At 60.0% G+C, this 22,153-nt stretch overlaps 1 protein-coding gene across 6 annotated transcripts in view; it reads left to right on the plus strand.

Annotated features, from left to right (window-relative positions):
* Positions 1-4,392: 4,392 nt before the first annotated feature.
* The window catches only part of Atp2b3 (ATPase plasma membrane Ca2+ transporting 3), a 58,669-nt gene continuing 40,908 nt past the window's right edge, over positions 4,393-22,153 (plus strand). For 4 of the 6 annotated variants that reach the window (XM_063246555.1, XM_063246556.1, XM_063246557.1 and 1 more), the window contains exons 1-3: positions 4,394-4,652; positions 19,473-19,638; positions 19,938-20,291. In XM_063246555.1, coding sequence (XP_063102625.1) covers positions 20,066-20,291 — 226 coding nt within the window. In that variant the 5' untranslated portion in view covers positions 4,394-4,652; positions 19,473-19,638; positions 19,938-20,065. Of the gene's footprint in view, positions 4,653-19,472; positions 19,639-19,937; positions 20,292-22,153 lie in introns of all 6 variants that reach the window. The other 2 variants (XM_063246560.1, XM_063246559.1) reach the window with 1 other exon arrangement.

A 22,153-nucleotide genomic window follows, 5' to 3' on the forward strand; every position in this document is an offset into this window, starting at 1 on the left:
GGCCTGGCAGCTCTCCCTCTATGCCCCACAGGCCAGGTCTCCACTCCATGGGTGAGAGCTGAGCACAGGCACTCGTGAGCATACCTACATGACAGTCCGGCCATCCAGAGGTGCTGGGGCGGCTCCTTGGACACAGCCGTGCCCTTATCTCAGCCTGTGGGACACTCAGTGTACCCAGGTTTCTCCTTTTCAGGCTGGTAGACTGCTCAGTGTGGTGGCCCAGCGATAGAATGTCACTCGGCAGCATCATAGCACTATTCTGGGGCCTGTGCTCCATGGCCTGGCGACCTCTGCCGAGCTGGGCAGGCACAGGGCAAAGGCACTGGCCAGGGACCAGGAGTCAGGGCCACGGTCAAGTCCCCTTGCTGGCAGGGAGGAGGGGCGGCCGGAGCCCGGCACTGCGGGCCTGGCTTTCCCCAGTGCGCTTCCCTGAGCCCCTCCCTGAGTCTGCGGCCTCTCATTTCAGCTCAGGACACAGGGTGCCCATGCCGGCCAGAAACAGGGCCAGCGCCCTGGGCTTGTGGTTTGGCCTGCAGCGTGAGCGTGAGTCCCTCAGCCTCGCTCTATGACGCATGTCACAAGCCAGTAGATGACAATGGTAATTTACAGAAAACCCACCCTGAGGCCGGAGATGTAGCTCAGTGGCACAGCACCTGCCTGCAAGCTCGAGGTCGTGAGTTCGATCACCAGTACCAAAGAAAGAAAGAAGAAGAAAGAAAACCCTGCGAGCCAGCAGCCCACACTCAGGCTCACACTCACACTCACTGTCATATGCAGGCGGCTTGGAACAGAGGGTGATGCCCGGTAGCAGGTGTGGTCTCAGGAAGCCCCAGGGCAGCAGAGGCATGCATGCAGGGGATCTAGAGCCAAGGGGACACATCCCAGCCCACTGCAGCTTGGGGACAGATTGGATATGGAATGAAAGGAAGGGAGCGGGCAGGCTGGGGTCGAGGGGATTTGGCCAGGACTGCGAGGCCAGTGGGGTGCCCGGCAGGGCAGAAGGTCAGAGGAAGAGGGCCGTGAGGGGCACCACCTGGGGCCTGCAGCACAGAGCAGGGGCTAGCTGGGGCTGCCACCAGACCACATGTGACACTCACACAAGCGCATAACACATGCATGCACACAGACACACATGCACACGCACCTGTGAACACACATACAGAGATGTGCGACTTCATACAGCCACACACTAACACATACACATGGACACGCAAGTGCATACCCAGACATGGAAACACGCATGCGTACAAAGAAACACAAAGTCCAGTGCACACATTCATACACACACCCATGCACAGGCAAGCACACACACTGACATGCACACGGCCCACAAAAAGGGATACACACGCGTACGTGCGCACACACATTACTGTCACGGGAGAGGCTTGCCTGGGGACAGCTGTTCCGTACACAGGGTAGCTGCCAAGGGGCAGCCCTGGAGGGGCCTGGGGGTGGGAGAGAGGCCACTGCTGAGCACTTGTGCAGGTCAGGTGCCTTCTGGATGTGGCAGGGCCCAGCTGGAGCCTAAGCCGAATCCACTGCTTGGGTTTAGACAAGCCTGGACTTGTTGGAGGGCGGTGGGCCAGGCCCAGGCCAGGGTGGGGCGGGGGGGCCGAGGGCCAGGTGGAGGGCAGGAGCAAAGGCTACAGAGCTGAAGGGTCGCAGTGCACGGGGCTGGTAAGGTGGCGCTCCAGCTCCCTGTGGCCCAGTTAGGCCTGTGTGACTGTCCTGGGACTCGCATGACAAATGAGCACTGCCCCTGTGGCTTAAACCTGCAAACACCTCTTCCCTTAGGTTTCTGGAGGCCCGAAACCCCACACTCTGAAGATCGAACAGAGAACCCTTCCAGCCTGGTCCAGCTTCTGCTGGCTCTGGGTAGCCCAGCTTCCATTGTCACAGGGCTTCTTGCCTCTGTCTTCTGAGACACTTGCCACTGCCTAGAGCAGGGAAGGGGGCACATGGCCTAGAGGTTGGGCCAGAGAGTGATGGTGCAGGACAGAGGGGGCTTGGGGTCCCTGAGGAGGCAGGCCCAGGGCACTGAGGGTGTAGGTGTGGGACCGTGGGAGAGGAGCAGAGCAGGGGAGGACACAGGGTAGCAGGGACTTCCCTGGGACTGGCTGCCTAAGTATTTCTGGGGCAGAAGACAGAACAACTTTCTAGCAAAGCTCTGCTGACTGAGAAACCGGTGAGTGCAGGCCAGCACGGACGCGAGCCTCTTCACCCCGGTCCTGGGCCAGAGACCAACCGACAGGAACCTCAAAAAGGGTACCGCTCCTGCTCCTGGCCAGTAACAATTTGGGGACCAGAATTTCCTCAGGACTGGGGGCTTCCACGACACTTTGTGCCCTGGTTCTCTGATCCTGGCTTCCGGGGCCATCTTGAAGTCGTGCAGCAAGGCCAGCCAGGGCAAGAGGTGAAGTGGGGACAGCAGGTGACCCCTGCTCAGATTTGCTCCCCCACTTGCTTCTGCCCCTGCAGCAGAAGGCCTGTGTCACACCCTCAGGGAGCAGGCCAGACTTTGAGGGCCAGTGTCAACTCTACCGCATGGCCAGCAGCCACCAGTTAAGTGAGCATGCCCTGGGGACGATCAGTGTGTTCCCTGGTCCCTGAGAGAAGGTAGTGACAGCCCCAAGGGAGTCTCTTCTCTGCTGTCACATCTACTCCCAGGCCTCTGAGCCAGCAATAAAGAGCCAATGCCACACCGTGCCCCGGGTCCTATGGTGGCTCCACTGGAAATGCAGGGTCAGAAGAAGTTGGCAGGGGACAGCACAGAGCTCAGAGCAGGTGATGGGGAGGGCACCCACAGCAGCTACAGGCTCCGAGGACCCAGCCTGTCTGGTCCTGGGCTGCAAGTAGCCATTTGGCCAACAACAGCTGGGACCCGCTGTGCCCAGCCTACTGCCCAGTGGTGCCATCCACCTCAGCCTCACGGTCAGCCAGTTCACCGTCCCTACAGAGGATACTCAAGGTGCCACTTTTGTGTCACAGCCAAAGGGCAGCAAGTGTGTGAGGTTGCATGAGTGAACGGGTGTGTAAATGTGTGTGGAAGTTGATGGTGTGTGTGAGTATGCGTGTGGGTACATAGCTGTGCCCATGTGTGAACAGCTGGGTGAAGGTGTGAAGAACCCTGAGCGTTTAAGTGTGGACATGAGTGTGAGCGCCCCAGGGCTATGTAGATCCGTGACCATCTATGAGTGTGTGAGAACGCGGGCCCACGTGGGTGAGCACACAAGTGTGCCCTGGTTGTGTGGGAGGGTGGCGGCAGGGTGGCACTCGGGAGTGAGCCTCTGCCACTCTGAGCACACTGCACACAGCCTGGCTCTTTCCAGGGCAGGGGCAGGCTGTGGAGCTGTGACAGCTCCCTGGGCAGGGGGGGGGCACAGCCACGCCTTCCTGTCCTTCCTATGTCTGCCTCAGTGACAACACCACAAAGAAGCCTTCCTTGAGACCCCAGCACTGTCTGGTCAGTCTGATCTCTGGTCTCCGGGGCCCTTGCCCCACGCGTGTGCATCCAGTCCCTGTCTGCCTGCCACTCCCTGCTGTGTCCCCAGGCCCAGCTGGCACACAGGACACCCCTGCGCTGCCCAGAGACTTGTTCCTTCCTTCCTGCAAGCTCGGTCCCCTCCTTGCACCTCAGGCAGAGAGCTCCTCCGGGGCCTCCACAAGGGCCCCAGGCGGCTGGGGGCAGAGGTGTCTGCTGTTACCCAGCTGGGTAACACAGGTAGAGCCCTCCAGGGGTCCCAGGGATCTCAGAAGAAGCAGGCTGCCGGGCATCACTGCATGTGTATATTCCATGGGTCTGTCTCGGGGTGTTTATGTGTGTGCAGTCACCTTGTGTCCCACAGAGGTCCAGGGGGCCGCCATCCCTCAGTCCACTTTGGGTCCAGGAACCCCAGGCTCCCTCCCCATCAGCCCCAGCTCCGCCCCCCATGTTGCTGCTGGGGAAAGACACCTAGAGGACAGGGCTCTGAAGAGGTAGGGCAGCCTGGTGTCCCTGTCATGGCTCCAGGTGATTTCTCCGACTCCCAGGTGCCACACAGCTGCACCCACCCCCACGTGGCCAGTGCCCTTGCAGGGCAAAGCCAGGCTAGGAAGGTCAGGCACCACTAGTGTCCTGAGGACAGAAGGGCCTGCAGCCCTGCGGCCTGTGCTATGCACTAGTGCACCCCCAGCCTTGTCTCAGGCTCTCTCCTCCCCCAACTGTCTGCCCCCTCCTTTCTCCCATCCTCCTCCTCCTCCTTAGTCCTCCTCCTCCTCCTCCTCCTCCTCCTCCTCCTCCTCCTCCTCCTCCACCACCACCACCACCACCACCAGCACCAGCACCACCACCACACCGGCTCCCTCCCTTCCCCACCCCCCCTCCCTTTCTCCCTCCCTCCCTCCCTCCCTCCCTCCCTCCGTGCTCAGAGCTGCGGCTGAAGCCAAGCGCACCGCGTCGCCGCCGCTGCCGCTGCTGCCGGTGCGGAGCGTGGGGAGCATTCGCCGCAGCCCTCGCTCCCGAAGAGGGTCCTACTCCGCGCTGCTGGCCAGGCCGCCCCGTGCCTGGGCCGTTCTGTCTTTAACACGGATCGTTATCGTTGCCCCCGGGCGCCCTCCGCAGCGACAGCGTCCGCCAGAGCCGAGGCCGCGGTGGTGGCTGTGCCCATGCCTGGGTAAGTGGTGCCCAGGGCGCACGGGCGCAGGCGAGGTGGGCGCGGGCGCTGGCGGGGGCGGAAGGACGGCCCAGCGAGCGGCGCGGCGGCAGGTGGGGGGACGCAGGTCCCCTCCCGAGGCACCTGCGCCCAAAGCCGGGCCTGCGTGTCCTTGCGGCACCGCGGCCGCGCGTCACCCCGGGGCCCCGGGGCCAACGGGCAGCGCCCCGCACCCGCACCCCGCGCCCAGCGCCCCGCATCCCGCGCGCACGCGCATCCGAGTCTGGGGAACCAGGCCGCCGGGGGCTGCCGAGGGGGCTCGGGGCCTGGGCTGGGAGTCGCCGGTGCGCACGCACCTTCCCGGAGCTTCGCAGCACCCCTCCCCCTGCGCCCTCGTACTGTGTCATCCTCCGCCTCGCACGTTCCCACACTGTCCCCTGCACGCCCACAGAGCCGCCCGCCGAGCCCACCGCTGGCATGGACCCGGTGCCCTGGCTACACTTGTGTCTCCATCCTTGGGGAACAGCTCTGCCCCTCTTCACCTGTGTGACCTTGGCCAGAAGGTTTCTGCTGGAGGCCCCGGGTTCCCGGGGATGGAAGCGCCGGCCAGGGCTCTGGATTGGGAGCTTAGGCCACCGCTCTTCTCTCTGGGACCTGGTCCCTGCCTGTTGCAGCCGCTTCAGGGCTAGGAGACAGGGTGGGGACAAGGGCCTGGGCAGAGCAGTTGGGCCAGGGTCTGGGGGGAGCTCAGAGAGCATTCCAATCACTGGCCTCCAGGCAGGGCAGGGCCACAGTACCCTGTAGTAGGGCCCGGCCTCATCCCAGGGCTGGACCACACAGTGAGGCGGCTCTGTCTCTCAGAGGCAAGGCCTCAAGGTGCTGATCTAAAGTGGGTCCCTGCCTGCTGTGGGGTCAAGCCCAGCCTGCTCCCAGCTGGCCTCATAACAGTCTCCCCTGGCTCCTTACCAACAGCTTGGGCACCAGCCTGGCAGGTGCCCCTGGCTTGTTCCTCCTCCACTCACCCCCAGCTCTGTCACCTCATCTCTGGCCATCACCCCTCTCTAGTCCCTGAGCAGCTGAAAGCAGGGACCAGCCTGGGCTGCTTGAGTGCCTGGCATAGGCCTAGCAGAGTGGCCTCTTGGTTTCTGGGTGGTGCATTCACGACCTTGACCTCACAGAATCTGCAGACTCACCCAAAAAGAGAGGTGAGACCTGGATTTCTGTCCCCATTTTTCAGATGGGATCATTGAGGTCTCAAGAGGGGAGAGGACGCAGCATTCCATTGAGAGCATGGGTGGAGGCCCATCTATGTCAAGCACATGGCTGGGACACTCCTGTGTGTGTATGCAAGGGGTCATCCTAGTAGCTATCTTAATAAGGATTCCTGGACCCCCTACATCTTGGGCTCATGTCAACCACATGAGTGAGCTGCTGTTTGCATCACCCCCCTTTTCACAGGTGAAGAAACGGAGGCCTTTGGAGAAGGGAGGTGGGATGCATGCAGAGCAGGGAGTCAAGGGGACTGAAGCCTAGCATGGGGGGGGGCTCAGCCCCTGCAGTCTCAGCGGGAGAGCAAGAAGGCCAATTGGCAGGGGCTGGGCAGTTGTGGTCCCAGCCCATTGATTACCCCGCCGCCTCACCTCAAGGTGGAGGAGGACCAAGGACATGGCTGGCCTTCATCGGCACAGCCCGGTGCGCGCCCAGCACTGCCAGGTGGCTGGAGTGAGGGACAGAAGGGGGTGAGGCAGGCAGATGGAAGTGGGGCGGCGTGGGAAGGGGTGCTGCACAGAGCCAGCAGGAGAGCTGGGCCTGTGGGGAGGGAAGCCCCCAGCAGCAAGGAGCATGCCGGGAGAGCGCCCACAGCAGGTCCCTGGGGGGACAAAGGACAGAGGAGACTTAGAGAGGCACCTCAGGCTCCAGCAACGGGAGCTCCGAGCACTGGTGACAGCTCTGTGCCCGATGGTCTTCATGACCTTGGCCAAGTCCCTTCCCTGCTCCAGAGGCAGAGAGGGCGGGGGTGCACTTGGCGGCTTCAGGAGCGACCCTGACTGTGAGTCAGAGGGGGCCGCCTCGGGGCGGGGGTCCACTTCAGAGCCCCTCAGTGTGTGGCCTGCGGGAGCTCAGTGTCCTGGGACTGTGGCCCCCCTGCTCTGTTGCCTTAGAGAACTGAGTGCACCTGAACCCCTGTAATTTTAAACTAATGGCTCGTGGGTGTCACCATCATGGGTTACGTCAATTGTGACAGTAATAATGGCAGTCACTTTTGCCAGGCTCTGTTCCAAACACTTCCCAGATGTCCCCTCATGTACCTGAAGCAGGAGCCCACTGAGGCAGGTGTGCATGTACCCCCATCACAGCCAGCCATACGGAGGCCAGAGAGTTAGTTGACTGGCTCCCGATCCACAGCTGGTAGGTGGCAAAACCGGACCGGGGCAGGGACACGGGCCACCAGGCTCCTGAGTCTGGTTCGTGCATCTGGAGAAGTTTGCCCCTAAAAGTGTGTGCTGAACGGGGCAGGAGGGAGCGCTGTGTGCCCACACTGGTTGCCCAGGGTCCCTGCTGAGACAGTTTTTGGGAAGGCCCCACAGCTCAGAAGCTGCGACACTGGTGTCTCCACCCACATGTCTTCACTGAGAGAAAGGATAAAAGGTGACTTCTGCCCATGCAGAGCAGGTTAGAGAACGATTTACTTTTCAGTAAGTCATCGGTCTGACCCCTTCAGGGGACCCGTACGAAGGGGCTCAGTACCTGTGAGCACCACTGACAAGGGCTGTCTTGGTGACTGCAGCTGGCATCCTGGGCTGGGCAGACAAGTAGAGGCCGTATAGTATCACAGATGGCTCTTCCTGGCCCCTGCCATTTCCCAGCTCCCTGCTGGGCTTCTCTCCCCAGCCCTGGCTTGGCCAGTGACTGCCTGGCTGGAAGGCCCTCCCCTGCCTGGGCACCTTCTGTCGGGTGGGCCGTGCTGGCGACTGGCCTGGGAGTGGCCTGGGGAGAAGGGTCCGAGCCACGTGGCAGCAGGGCGAGGGAGGAGGGGGATGGGGCGTGTAGCTGATGGATGGCAGAACCTGGGCATGGGCAGCAAGGCTGAGACTTAGGACTCAAGACTTTGCATGGGAGGTTTGCCGCCCATGTCCTTGCAGAGTGCTCGTCGTTCCGATTGTCCTGAGCTGGTTTCTGCCCTGTCTGTGGGCCCTCAGCAAATAGGCAGCTGTTCTGTTTTGGTGAGAAGTTTCTTCATGGCTGAGCATACTGGCACAGGCCTGTAATCCCAGCACTCGGGATGCTGAGGCAGGAGGATCTCAATGAGTTCGAGGCTAACCTGGATCACACGGCAAGACCTTGTCTCTTAAAAAAAGTAAAAATGTTTCATGAGCCACTTTTGAGAGCTGCTTTATCTATAGGCAGCAATTCACAAAAGTGAAATCACACATTTCCCTTGTCAGTCGCACTGACATGGGTCACATGCTTGGTAGCCATCGGGGGCTACCACACTGGGTGACACAGGGAGAAAATTTTCCACCACTCCAAAGTGTACCGGTCCATGGCACCTCACAAGGATCCCAAAGCCACTCACAAGCCCACCGCCGGGGGGCACATAGCTGCTGAAGGCTGACTCCTCAAGGAGGAGTTTTAGGGACTCAGGGACATTTGAAGACATGTCCCATGATTGCTCGGGCTCTGATCTGAGCACCTGCTAAGTGGGAATGCAAGACACCGGCTTGGGCTTGGGTAGATGAATGTGCCCTGTGGTCAGAGGTGGCCAGTCAGATCTCACTCATCCAACTGTGCATCCGAGGGCCCTGTGCACACCCTGGAGGGAGTGGAAAATCCGTGTCCTCTGTGCTGCTCTGCTAAGTGTGCAGCTGAGCACCGCTGGCTGTGCGGAGGCCACAGTGCCAGGCCGCTGTCCCCGGCCTCAGGCCCCAGACTCAGCCCTGAACAGTCCTGGCCCCGCTGCCCTAATGCACAGAGAGCCGTCCCGTCACGCAGAGTGGTCTGTTGCTTGGCCCCACTTTAGAGCCACCCCAGGCTACTGTCCCATGGTCGGCTCCTGGAGACAGGGTCAGGCAAGGGAGGCCACAGCCTGCTGTGCCACGGGATGCCGGGCCTGCCCTTGGCTGGCCTCAGCTGCGGGCAAAGCCCAGACTGCCCACTTCCAGGGCACAAAAAGAGGAGCCTGGCAGGGGGCAGCAGAGGAGGGTCCCAGGCAGCTTGGCACAAAGATGGGCGAGGCGAGGCGTTCTCTTTGCTGCTGTCTTGCTGACTTTCCCCTTCTGCCTTCTCATCCTTCTTCTTTGCTTTTGAAACAGGGCCTCACCTTGTAGTTCAGGCCAGCCTCAAACTCACGCTGTAGCCCAGGCTGGCCTCCAACTCCCAGCAGTCTTCCTGACTCAGCCTCCCAAGCACTGGGGTGACAGGCACGTGTCACCATGCCCAGATTGATGTTTAACAATGTCTGTGCCTTCCTACTGATGCATGCTCTTTATAGAAAGCCCCTAACACACAGAAAGTCAGTGACATACGAGCTCCTCCCTCTGTCCTGCCACCAAACTGCAAGCCAGCATTCCCATTTTGTTGGTTTATTTTTGCTCCCTTTCTTAGCAAAACCTATTTATTTTCACATTACTGTAATTATACCATGGGCTCAATTGTGTAATCTATTTTTTTATTTCACATAAGCATTTTCTTTATTAATATAATCCCTTCCTAAATGAACATTTTTTTCCAAATGGATGTAGTCTAATTTTTTAAAGATTGTGAAGCCAGGAAATACTTATTGCCAAAATAAAGCATGAAGTCAAAACAGGCAAGGAAAAAACTTGACGGTTATTTATCAGGCACCCAAGATGGATCAGGGCCGGCCTCAGTAATTACAATTTTTAATGGCTGAATAATATTCTCTCAAGAGATTGTAATTCGCTTAATTATTTGGCTATTTTTGGAAACGCGGGCTGCCAGATTTGTTTCACCCTTCCACAGGAGGCCACGATGAGCGCCCGGGTGCCGCGTGCGCCTCTCCCCGGGAAGCATCCTGCCAAAGGGCTCTCCAGAAGGCCTCAGGCATACGGCGACGCTACCCTAGGTATCAAGGCCACAGAGCACCTACTTCAGCCACCGGGTTTCTGTTTTTAAATGGCATCCTTCTTTTTTAGCCAATTACCTATTCCTCACCTTCTTTACCAGGGCTTAGCGCTTCTCTCCTCGGCTTGACTACATCACGTATGCAAAACATAGCAGCAATTCAACGCGTTTGTTGCAAACGGTGTTTTTACCTCTTTGTTCTTGCCTTACCGTGTTTTCGTGCAGAAGATAGACGTGTTTTCGCCGCCGTCTTTGGTGATTTCTTGTAGACATTGGAGAGCTTCTGGGTTTTCTGTGTGTGCACGTGCGCATGTGTGGTTTGCACTTTCGAGATGCTAAATCTTTAACCCGGGGATCAGCAACTTCGGCAAAGAGCCAGGTGATCAACACTCGCCGCTTTGCTGGCCCTGTGCTCTTGTCTAAATTGCTCAGCTCTCCATGGTAGCGTGAAAACAGCCATGGATGATACTTACATGAATGGGTGTGGCCGTGTGCCAATAAAACTTTATTCACATGCACACTTGGCTGCCAGACCTGGCCCTCGGGCTGGAGCTGCTGAACCCTGTTCTATGCAAAGGCAATTCAACTTGGGGAGATACGAGGTGCACCCTTCGCCAGGTTGCTAACACACATCTTTACTTCCTATATCAAATCAGTTGTTTCCTGGCTCCTTTATAACAGGTCTCTCTTCCTGTCTTCATCATTTGGTGACACATTTCCTGCGCATCTCTGGAGTTCCTTAGCAATGAGTGTGTCCTTAGGGGGACAGGTGGTGGTGGGCTGTCTGGGGGTACTGTGGGTTTGCCTTGCACAGATTGGTGGTGGAAACCATTGTGGTCAAAGGCCCACAGCTGGGGATATCCAAATGGCTCCAGGATAGCAGAACCTGGCCATCTCCATCCTGAGTGATGGTTACCGCAGACGACAGGGCATGGGCTTCTCTTTCTCTTTGGTCCATGACTTATCTGCCCATTCACTTGGGAACATCATTGGTGCCCAGATTGTCCCAGCACTCAGACATCTCTGTGCCTTGGCATCAAGACACAAATCTGAAACCAGGTCGAGACGCACAGTGGCAGGCTCACTGCTGAACTGACTTTTTACATGCCTGGTTGGCCAGGGGTGTGGTGGTAGCACAGGTGCGACAGAGGGGAGGGGCCAGATTAGAGCAGCCAATCTGAAATCATGTTGAGGGGAGGAACTTGTGCACAACCCCACCTCCTGCGCCTCTGGCCAATCCCAGGCTTCCAAACAGTTCCCCAGGTGCAGGGACTGAGGATCTTTCCTGAGCCTTCTACAGAGAGTCCAGGACCAGACACAGCACATCTTGGTTCAGGGCCAGAGGCCTGGAGGTGGTGGCCATGGCTGCCACCTGGAGTTAGGAGAGGCATGGGTGGCCTTGGGGATAGGGTTTGTGCTCAGGGTCCCTGTCACCCAGACCGGTGTCCCCCTTGATCCATGACTTATCTGCACATAGCTTGACAACCAGCAGTAGGGCCTTCATGCTTGGAAACCTGTCTCAGGGAACAACCTGTCCTCCAGCCAAGGAGAGCAATGGGCTGTTCCTCTCCAGGTGACCCAGAGAGGCACACGCAACTGTAACCATAGGTGGATCAGGTGTTGGGCAGGGCCAGTTCCGGGGTGCCAACTGTCCTCTAGGCCCCTTTCCTCCTGTCTGGAGGAGGAAACAGCAGCAAAGGTGGGGGCAAGGCGGCAGGGGTACTGCCTTGGGGCAGTGGAGTGGATGGGCTGGAGGTGCACTCTGCTACCCTCCCAAGAGAGCCTTCTCCAGTGACCCCTACAGCTGCCACCAGCTCCTCCTTGGCTCGCTGGCCCCGTGGGCACAGGGGCTGGCACAGAACTGGTGGAAGGGCCCCACTGGGTCCCTGATGGCCTGTGGGTACACGGAGAGGGATTACCTGGACCCTCATGGTGCTGTCTCCCCAGAGCCACCCTCCTGCCTCTGCAGGACTCTCCACTCTCTTGGGCACCCAGAGCCTGCAAGAACTCTGTGTAACCAGGCTTCTTCTGGTGATCCAGGTTGCAGCCAGGTCCTCGGCAACCTTTGGGTCCTGCCACCACAGCTGGTGTGGATTGGCACCGATGCAGAACAAGGCCTGGTACCCTTTTGGGTGACTCTCCCTAGGCTGCATCTCCTGAGGTGCCCTCTCTCTCTTGGGGGCACATTGGCCACTGGCTCTGCTGCTGTCACTGTCTCAGGCACCTGGAGAAGTGGTACCAGTACTTTGTTTCTGGGTCACAGAAGGCAGTGAGACTCAGCTCCCATCTTCAACCTGAGCTGGCCTCTACCATTCCCAGCACCTTTGCCATCCTCTATGCTAAGAGTACCATGCTCGGGGGCTCTCCTGGGGGTTCAGAGTGGCCTGGCACCGGGAAAGGGCACTTCTGGACCCCCCCCTCTCGGGTGCCTGGGGTCCCCCATACAGTGACAGTTCTGATTAGCTCTTTCTCCATCTGGGTTGGCTCTCTGAGTGAGTCAGCCAAGTCACGAAAGGGGTGACTGGGTGGGTTCGATTTACAAAATGTGCCTTGGGGGTGCTGGTGAGTCCCGCCCCAGAAGGTTCTGGCAGAGACTGGGTGGGAGCCTCCACAGCTGCAGCCCCTGACCTTGACCCCAAAGATTGTAGATGGTTCCAGAAACCAGCAACCCCGCCCCCACCAGGTTCTAGAATGGGGCTCCATGGGCGTTGCTCCCTAGGAGGACATGTGCATCCCCACAGTCTCCTCAGTCATCTAGTCGCTGCCCTTTCTGGCTGGAAGGACTCAGCCCTCAGGTGTACTTTCCCCCAGGGCAACCGGGTGCCTGTAATGTCCTGAATTACCTGTTTGGGCCTCGGTCGCTTCTGGCCCTTGCAGCGGGCTCTGGGAGAGGAACCTGGCGGAGGCTGGGAGACTTGGGTACTTCTTGTTCCAGGCTAGTCAGGGCTGGGGGACAGGAACCCAGATGTGAGGTCTCGGCCCCTTTGTGGGTTGGCCTCCTACACAGAAGCCAGTGGCAGCGTTTCTAGGTCCCCTTGCCCTGTTGTGCCCCTGCTGCAATGCAGTCGCATCACCGCCACCACACAGCTCGCCTAATTGAATAATTAGTGTCAGTATGCTTCCTGCCGTTGGCTTCTCCAGCTCCTGCTACCTGGCCCAGGCCTTCTCCAGCTCTGTCTCCGCAGCAGACACGTGACCAGACCGCCTTCCGTACACAGCTGTGGTCCTTGTCATGAGCCTTTCAAGGCTTCAGCCAGCCAGAGGCTTCCCACTTCCTTCCAGGGCCTGGGGCCACCCAGCACTGCAGGGACCACCTGGGTGGCAGTGGAGCCAGGCACAGTGGGGAGCCCGAGCAAGCTCAAGACAACCCTGAGCCTGGGACATGTGGGTCCTGCCCTGCTCAAGCAAAGTGCTCTGGCCTCAGCAGTGAACTCTGGGCTCCAGCTGGCCTGGGCTTCTGGGCAGGCAGAGGGAGGGGAAGCCATGATGGGGTGACCACAGAGAGCCAGAAGGGAAAGAGAGAGCGTGACTGCGGCTCAGCTTGTGGAGCACGGCCGGAGTAGCTGTGCCCCTGGCACCACTGCCTGGTGTTGCTACGATAGGAATGTTGCTGTCTCCTTGGGCTCCCACCTTCCCCATTCTGCTTCTGGGACAATGTCAAATGGTTTCTTTTTCCCAGGGCTCTGACTGTGGATTCCATGTGCAAGATGGTATGAGGTAGCTGCTGCAGCTCCTGTCATTACATCAGCATCCCAACCAGCTGGAATGAGGAAAGGAGGGAGCACACATTCCTTCCCTTGAAACGAAGGCCACCATCTCTTTTACATTTGCTTACATCCAGTTGGCCAGATGGTCACACGTAGCAGCACAGGAGTTGGGAGAATGTAGCCCCTCCCAAGATGGCAGACACCCCTTTAACCATTCAGGTCCACAGTCTCTGCCAGAACCTTCTGGGGCTCACCAGCACCCCCAAGGCACATTTTGTAAATTGAACCTACCCACCTTGAAGCTGGTTCAGCCACACTCTTTCTGCACCCCCTAATCAGGTGCCCCACCAGCTGAGCAGGAAGTGTGTTCCTTGGGCAGATTCATAGCTGACTGGACCTCAGGGAGTGAGACAGAGTGGCTTGGGACGTCGGTCTGTCCCTGTTATGTGCCACTTCCCCATGGCCCCTGGCCCCAGCCCACCGGCCACTCTCCCTTCTGCCTCTGATCAGCTACCTTGGGGACCCCCAGAAGTGCCATCAGACACGATTTGTCCTTCAGTGCCTGGCTCCTGTTGCCGAGTGTCATGTCCCCAAGGGCCATCTGTGCTGTCCGGCTGAGTGATGGCCTGCTGCAGGGTCGGGTGCCATCTGCTTGCCCCTTTCTCCGCGTGTGGGGCCTGGGCTGCCTCCGCCCTGTGCACCCAGCTGCCCAGGCGTCCATCGCAGTCCCTGCCGCTCTCCTGGGGGTGGAGTGCACGCCTGCACGTGGGACTGCCGGCTCCTGTGCCATGCTACTTTGCCCATACTTTATGGTTGGCCCTATTTATTTAGTTTTTGGGTTTTTTGACAGAATCTTGTTATGTAGTCCAGGCTCATCTTGAACTCACCATGTCGCCCAAGTGGGTCTCTAACTCATGGGGATCCTCCTGCCTCAGCCTCCTGAGTACTGGCATGACAGATGTGTGCCACCACACCCAACCAGGGCTAGGCACCAGTAGTAGTAGTAATAACTTTTGTTTTGAGATAGGATCTTGCTATGCAGTTCAGGCCTGCCTTCAACTCACTATGTAGCCTGGGCTGGCCTCAAACTTCTGGCAATCTTCCTGCCTCAGCCTCCTGAGTGTTGGGATGACAGGTATGTGCCCCACGTCTGGCAGAACTGAGCACTTAAAGTCCCCTGCAGAGGAGCCCATGCAGGGCTGGCCTTGGGTATTGTTCTGCTTCCTGCCACCCTGGGGTTTCCAGAGCCTCCTGGGCCCGACACTGACTAGCAGGAAGGGGCAGTGCGTGGAGCTGGGCCTCGGTGGGCCCTACCTGGCATGGGGGCAGAGCGTCAGGCAGGTGGGAATGTACGGGGTGCAGGGGTGTCAGGGCAGCACTGGACACTTTGTGCTGTTACTGTTTTTGCCCAAAGCTGTTAGCATGCATTCGAGAGCCACTCGGTGTGCGCACAGATTGTACCGGGAACAGGGGAGGGAGGCACGGAGCGGCAGGGGGCGGGGAGCCTGTCCCTTTAAATCTGTTTTCTGGCTTTATTTCCTTCTCCTCTCCCATCCTCCGCGCTCCCTGCTCCCTCCGCCCTCCGCCCAGCACCCAGCACCAGTGGCAGAGCTGAGAGGGCCGGGCTGCGCTGCAGTGCGGTGCCTCTGAAATATTAATGAGGCTGCTCTCGGCCTGACTCCTTCCCTCCCCCTCCCTGGCTGCATGCAGGCCTCGTCCTTGGAACCCTTCTGTCCCCTCCTAGGTGGTCACCAAGGTGCATCAAGCAGGGGTGGGCAACAGGGAAAGGGTCTTGTATGGCAGAGGGGGGATGTGAGAGAGCAAGGGTTACAGCAGGTCTCCTGAGGGGAGCACAGGAAAGGACACCGCTCCCCCCACCTGGCATCCCTCCCTCCTGCCTTCTCAGGCCCCTGCCTCCTGACTGGTCTCCAGCCGTGCCCAGCATTCAGGTGCGCGCTGGGCCACCGACGGTATCCAGCTGTGACTGCAGCAGTTGGCGTGCCCTTCCCTCTGTTCCACTGGGCCCACAATTTCCAGGGATGCCCAGGGCAAGCCTTGCCCGGCAGGCCGCTAGTGCGAGGACGATGGACACCAGGAGGTGGAGAGCATGTGCCCTCATCTGTCACTGGGCACCCAGGCTCGCCTTCCACATGGCCCCTGGGCTGTGGTGGCCTGGATGCCACATCCAGATAGAGACAGGGGATGTTCTCATTCCTAAGGGTCCAGTGACCCTGGAGCAACTTGGGACAGGACTTCCTGGCTTCTTGCTCCTGCTGGCAGCCACTCTGTCCACCCCCAGGAGGCAGCAGCACTTGGTAACAAATGTCCCATCATCAGCGTGGGGACACATGCCCATACGAACTTGGTGGACACCAGGCGGGGGAGGGGGGGGCAGGGCCGTTTCCAGACTTGAGGACGGGGTGAGTTCTGATGGGTTCTCGAGTGCCAATGTGAGGGCCAGTGGTAGCCTTTCCCCCAATTCATTGTCCCTGAGAAGGTGAGGCTGTGTCACCACATACATAGCAGGTGGCCAAGGCCTGCCAGAGAAGCTACTTGGGGAATTGCCAAGGGTGTCCCAGTTTGGGTGGCTGTGACTCACGTCAGGCCACCTGGAAGGCTGGCCAGGAGGCCTAGGCCAAACAGGAGCTGGGTGTCTGGTGTCTCCAGCCCTGCCTGGGCCTGCATTTCCCAGGAGGAAGTAAGTGTCTGCGAGGCGCAGGGAGGGATGAGACACAGGTGTCGGTGTCTGCAGATGCTGACGGCTGGAAGCTTGGTGTCAGGAGTGGGGTCTCGAGAGGAGAACCTGGGGATGGAGGCGCCCCTCGCTCAGGAACTCCAAAGCTCCCTGGAGGGTGGTGGGCATGCCCAGAAGCCCATCAGGATGGCCAGAGAGGGAGAGAGAGACCGTCACAGAAGGACGGGCTCTGTCTCTGGCCAAGTGACCACAGCACACTAGAGGAAGAGTCGAGGAGGCATTTGGATGCCAGGGCCAGCCAGATGTAGGCAGGGTCCCTCAACAGCCCCTCTGTCCCTGAGGTAGCAACCTGTTGACAGGCACCCAGCAAGGGCATCTCTGCTGTCACCCCGCCTACTGTGCTGGTCAATCTGTGCCAGTCCACAGTGCATGCTGGAAGGTCCAGGTGCCCCCCTGTGGAAGTTCTAAACTCAATTAGGCCAATTAAAGTCTGCAAGATGAAAGAGCGCAGAGACGGTCCTGTCCCTGCCCTCTTGGTGCCCACAGGCTGTTCTCGGCAAGCAGCCCGGGCCGGAAATTCTTGTCAGGCCTGCGGAACCCCTAGGTCTGGTGGCTTCTGTTCTCCACTTCAGCGACGGCTGCCATCCTGGTTCAGACCAAGGCAGGCCACGGGCCAGGTGTGGGGACAACTTGGGGGGAGGGGACAAAGCCCGGGCCACTCACTCTCTGCAGCAGTTCCCACCTTCACCCATGGCTCTGGTCTGCCCTGCAGTCTGAGTTCACAAAGCCAGTGCCCGCCCCAGCCCGCCATGTGCCCCACTGTCCGGACAAGGGTCCTCCACCTTCCCGAGTGCTGCGTTCCTCTTAGAGGGGCTGAGTGCATGGGGGCTTCCTGCCAGCTCCATAACCGTGCATCCCAAAGAGCCAAGCCCAGTGAGTGGGACAGACACGGCCCCCAGGACCATGCCACCGAGTCGAGCGAGATGGGAGTGGGCCAGCAGCTATCGATCGTGGCGAGTGAAGAAACCACCAGGCTCTCCTGGGGACATCTCTCTGGGACTGTGAGTAGGAGTTCACTGGAGGTCAGCAGGTAGTGACCAGAGGAGGCCGTGCAGCCAGGGCCCCAAGCCATGTGGCCCAGCAGAGTGGCGGTGGCCTTCCGACACAGCCAGGAGAAGCATCTAGTTCATCAACTGGGGGACTGCAACGGGGGTATGGCAGGGCCCGGAGGGGACTCTGTGTCTCTGGTGATGGTGCCTGAAGCGGGGAGCTGGTGACTCAGAGCAGCATGGTGGCGGGTCACCTGAGGGACACTGTCCCTCTAGCTGCAGGGAGCGGACACAGCCTGGCTTGCCTGCCCAGTGTCCTGAGCATGAATCACCGTGGGTCCGCTCAGCCACGGCGCTGCCAGCGCGGCGGCTGGGAACAGCTCGACGAGGAGCGGCTCTGTATGGGCATGGAGCTGGCTCCACAGAGGTGGGAGGGTTGCAGCCCCAGGCATCTCTGGTGGGTCCAGGCTGTCCCCAGCCAGGCCCAGGCTCCCCCACACCTTTGTTTAAAGGAGGACAGTTGGGGGAGGCGGAGCAGATGAAGTGCTCCAAAGGAACAGACTGTCCCCTCAAGCTTCCCCTGTGGAAGGAGCCCATGGGAAGTCCCTTAGGCAGCTTACTTGGGGACACACAAGTCCCCACTTGGTGCCCAGGGGCTGTGCGCAGAGTAGGGGGGAACATCAGAGCCTTGGGCCCAGAACCTGCTAGCAGGAAGGAGAGCTTGTGTGAGCCAAAGCCAGCCCCCGCGCTGCCACACTGGACCCATGCACCCTCAGGCAGTCAGCAGGGGCAGGGTGGCAGGGGTGGGGACAGAGCCCACACCTGATGGTGGCACCCAGGTCCTGGGGCTCAGGCTGGAGGTCTGGAGAGAGCCAAGGACAGCATTGGTAGCATCTACAGCAGAGTCCCAGCGGGTGGCCAAGGCCTCGGGGGCCATCGCACGGGCAGTATTGGCAGAGAAGCAGACCCAGCTTCTCCTGGCTCCACCATTTGCTCCGGTCAGCCTGAGTTCCCCATGCTGGAGAGAAGCACAGGGATTTGTGTAGCACGTGGGTGGCCAGAGTGCACTGGGTGGCACCCGTGGCTTCAGGCTGCCAGTGAAGCCCGCATCCTTTGCCTCAGTTCACCGCTTGGCCTCCTTCAGACCTCATGGCTCTTGGTCCTTGACCCTGACCTTGTTTCTGTCACAGAGAGGGAATTAGTGTAGTCTTGTTCACCCTCTGTGCCCAGCAGATCAGGCCAGTGAGTATTGTGAGATAACCAGCCAGAAGAAAGGGCTGGAGAGGGCTGGGAGAGAGTGGCTCAGTCCTGTGTCCACCATTTGGTTTCACCATTTTCCAAAAGCAAAGGCCACTACAGGTGGGGTTTCCAGAAAGTTAACACTTAGACACTCCAGATCTTAAAATGGGGGTCACTTGGGGTGGACATTTTCTAAACTACCTTCTGTGTCCCTCCAGACCTCATGGGCAAGTCACCAGGGAACTTGCTTTTGTGTGCCATAGGCATGTATGCCTTTCCTTGACACCAGAGGTCTAAGGCTGGGACATGTTTCCGAATGACCCTTGGTTTCCCAGAGACTGGTTCCCTCCTGAGGGCTGTGCTGCTCCCAACTCCCACATTCTGGGCTCAAGTGAAAGCAAGTGCCATGCATTTGGCCAGCACGTTTGGGCCGTCCAGGCGTCTCTGTGCTCTCCTCGGGGCTCTGGGACTCCGTGTCTGCATGGGTGCTCCTCGGTCTGAAATCCTGACGGATGACTGAGTTCTACTTCCAAGAGGGCTGTTCTGAGCCAGGTGCTCCCGAGAAGGCCCAGCTGAGCCGTGGTGCCCAGAGGTTGAGTTCTGGGAGCACTCGGGGCCACTCCCACAAGGAGCAGACAGGAGGGAGATGCGAAAGGCAGGGCTGCAGAGGCTGTAGTCCTGCCGGCCGGCCGGCCGGCCGGAGAAGCGGCACCCCAGGGCTTCCCCATCAGACCCAGTAACTCCTGGGGTGGGGCCAAGGACACTGGACACTGGCGGGGGGCGGGGGGGGAGGGCTGCAGCTGGTGATTCTCTGCAAAAGGGGAAGGCCATGCAGCCTAGCAGCCTTAGCTCCTACGCTGTCATCAGGAGGAAAGAGGGTGTGGAAGGCGTGGGTGGTGCCGTGCTGAGGGGTACAGAGTATCGGCAGTCACCGGTGACCTGTGGCTGCTCGTGGCTTTGCCCCACGTGCCCTCTCCTGGTCTCTCCCCCTTGCACCTCCCTTTATCTCCTTTCTCCTCCCTCTCTCCCTCCTCGGCCTCCTCCTTTCCTGTTCCCTGACTCCCAGGTGCGCAGGGTGTTTCTGAGACCTGACCCGGAGCCCTGTCCATGGCTCGAGCTGCTACCCGAAGTCTGCCGCAGCCCTAGGCCTAAAGCTGTGTGGCACCAAGGTGGTGCCAGCAGAACACCGCGGATTGGGAGCATGCCAGCAGCACAGGGCACGCTTTAATCTGGTAAGAGCTGGGAGCAGGTGGGAGGGCCAGGACCGCCTGCCCACGAAGGTGACATTGGCCTTTGCCAACCCAGCCAGGTCCCCAGATGGATGGGGGTAGTGGCAGGAGGGTCCCCCCGAAGGCACTGAAGCCTGGGCAAGCCCACCTGACTTGGGGTGCTCTTGGAGGGTGAGACGGACTGGCCCAAGCTGGGAGGTGAACTCTCCCCTGACCAGCCATGGCTCACATGCACTGTGTTCTGGAATACGGGACTATTAGTTCTGTGTCAACCACTCTCCACTTCTGCTCCATCTCCCCAGGTGTCCACACTTAGCCACCGTGCTCCACCCCTGCGCCTCACGGGGCACCAGGACTGCAGGTGGCCGGCCACCTGTCCCTCGCTGCAACAGAGGCGAGACTGCACCTGCTCCAAGGACTGACAGGCAGGATGGGAGACATGGCCAATAGCTCCATCGAGTTCCACCCGAAACCGCAGCAGCAGCAGCAGCAGCAGCAGCAGCGGGAGGCCCCCCAGGCGGGTGGCTTTGGGTGCACGCTGGCAGAGCTGCGCGCCCTCATGGAGCTCCGTGGGGCTGAGGCACTACAGAAGATCCAGGAGGCCTACGGGGACGTCAGCGGGCTCTGCCGGAGGCTGAAGACTTCACCCACCGAGGGTAGGTTCGGCGGGGTGCTTCCTAGAGGCCCCCTAACCACACCTCTGCTCAGCCTCTTGCCCTCACATTTGAGGTGCTGTGCTGGGGGTGGCATTGTCTCCTTGGTAACAGAGTCCTGGGGAGCCTGACCCCTCCTCTGTACCTCTACCCTTGGAGCTGAGGGGAGAAGGGGACATGAGGATCCCAAATGAACCCCCAAGCAGCTTCCTGTTGGTGGAGGAGTGAAACGTGGCCCCCCATATCCTCATCGCAAGGTGCAGCCAAGAGGGACCCCTAGAGGAAGAAGGGGTGCGGGGCGCGAGTCCTTTGGGGCACAGGAGGCCCAGAGTGCCCACTGGACATGGCAGCACTCACAGCTGTCCCAACAGTGTCATCGCCCCAGCCAGCCTCCAGGAGCTTCATGGCCACCCTCTAGAAGGATTGGGGTGGGGACCCTCGAAGCCAGAGAACCCTCTGAGGCGGGGACCACCCTAGGACCAGAGCCAGGCCCAGACTCTAGGAGCTGGAGCCCTTGCTGGCCCAGCTGGCATTGGCCTGGCAGGGTTGCCTGGGCTACCCCAGCCCCATGCCAGGCTCACTGCCGGCCAGTGCTGATTGATGTCATCAGCTGCCCGTCTCAGTGGCGGCACCTTGGCCCACCCAGTGCTGCTGTCCCTGGCTGTCACCCTGCACTGCTCCTGCACCCTGGCATCCCATGCCGTCCATCACCAAGCCCTGCCTATTTGGGTTTCTAAATCTGTCCCTCGGATGTTTCAGCCCCTGCTCGCTTCCTCTGCCTGGGCTGGGTGTGGCCATCCCCTGCAGCCTGCGTGCTCTCCGCCCATGCGCACTGGGGTTTTGAGGTACAGTCAGGAGCCCCTTGCTCTGGCCTCGCCCCACCTGGGCTTCAGAAAGAAGGAGTCGAGGCTGGCAGAGGAAGCCAGAATTCTGGGACCAGCAGTCTCCCCGGCTGGCTGCCTGGGTGTCCCTGTGCCGTGAGGTGGGCTGGCCATGCCCACAGACTCCTGTCCTGCCTGCCCTGCTGCACACCAGCCTGGGGCAGTATGCCTTCAGGGCAGATGGCTCGGCCCTGCGCCAGAGGCTCTTACTCCTCCTACTCCTTGCCCCCCGCCCCAGGCCTGAGGCCTCCGAGGAGGCCAGGGTGGAGGGCCATTTAGCCACAAGGGCTCTGGCCTCTCTCACATCAAAGGAAGCAGATGGGCTTCAGCTGGCGGCTCTTCCCTCGGCCTGTCAGGCCTTGTTAAATATTTAAAATGTCAAGGCCCCTGGGATCCTGCCGATTCAGCCGCAGAGCTCAGGAACATGCCTGGTGCCCAGAGAGGGGGCGGGCACAGAGAAGGGCAGGTGCCTGGGTAGGTGGCCCAGCCCCTGGTTGCCTTCTGAGCACCTGGGTCCCTAGGAGGGGACCAGTAAGGCCTGAGGAGCAGCCCCTCCTCTTGAGCTCCTCGGCTTGAGCTGTCTGGTGCCAGGAGCCATGAGGAGCACTCCCCGGAGTCCCCTCAGCTGGCCGCATGGCCCTCGGTAGGCCTGCTGGCTCAGCCACCAAGCCCTCCCACTTGGTCTTGCTTAGATACAGTGGCTGAGCTGTAGGAGGGCCGGCTTAGCTGCCCCCCCCCAGGCCCTATGCCAAAGCCTTGGCAAGGTAGGCACACCCAGGGGTGCCCAGGAGGGGCTTGGGGACAGCGGAGAGGTCGGGGAGGTGTGTGCACTGGGAGAAGGGCTCTGCCTTCCGATCATGGCCTGTCCCCCACTGTCCCCTCCACCTCTGACGAGACCCCAGCAGCTTCCGGAGCACATCTGAAGGTAGCCGCTCAGCTAGTCAGGAAGCTCAGTGAGAGGTTTGGCAGGGGGGACGACACTTG

The sequence above is a fragment of the Cavia porcellus genome, unplaced genomic scaffold, assembly GCF_034190915.1.
Source record: "Cavia porcellus strain 051 isolate PalLab524CR breed Dunkin Hartley unplaced genomic scaffold, mCavPor4.1 scaffold_3, whole genome shotgun sequence".
Taxonomy (NCBI): Eukaryota; Metazoa; Chordata; class Mammalia; order Rodentia; family Caviidae; genus Cavia; species Cavia porcellus.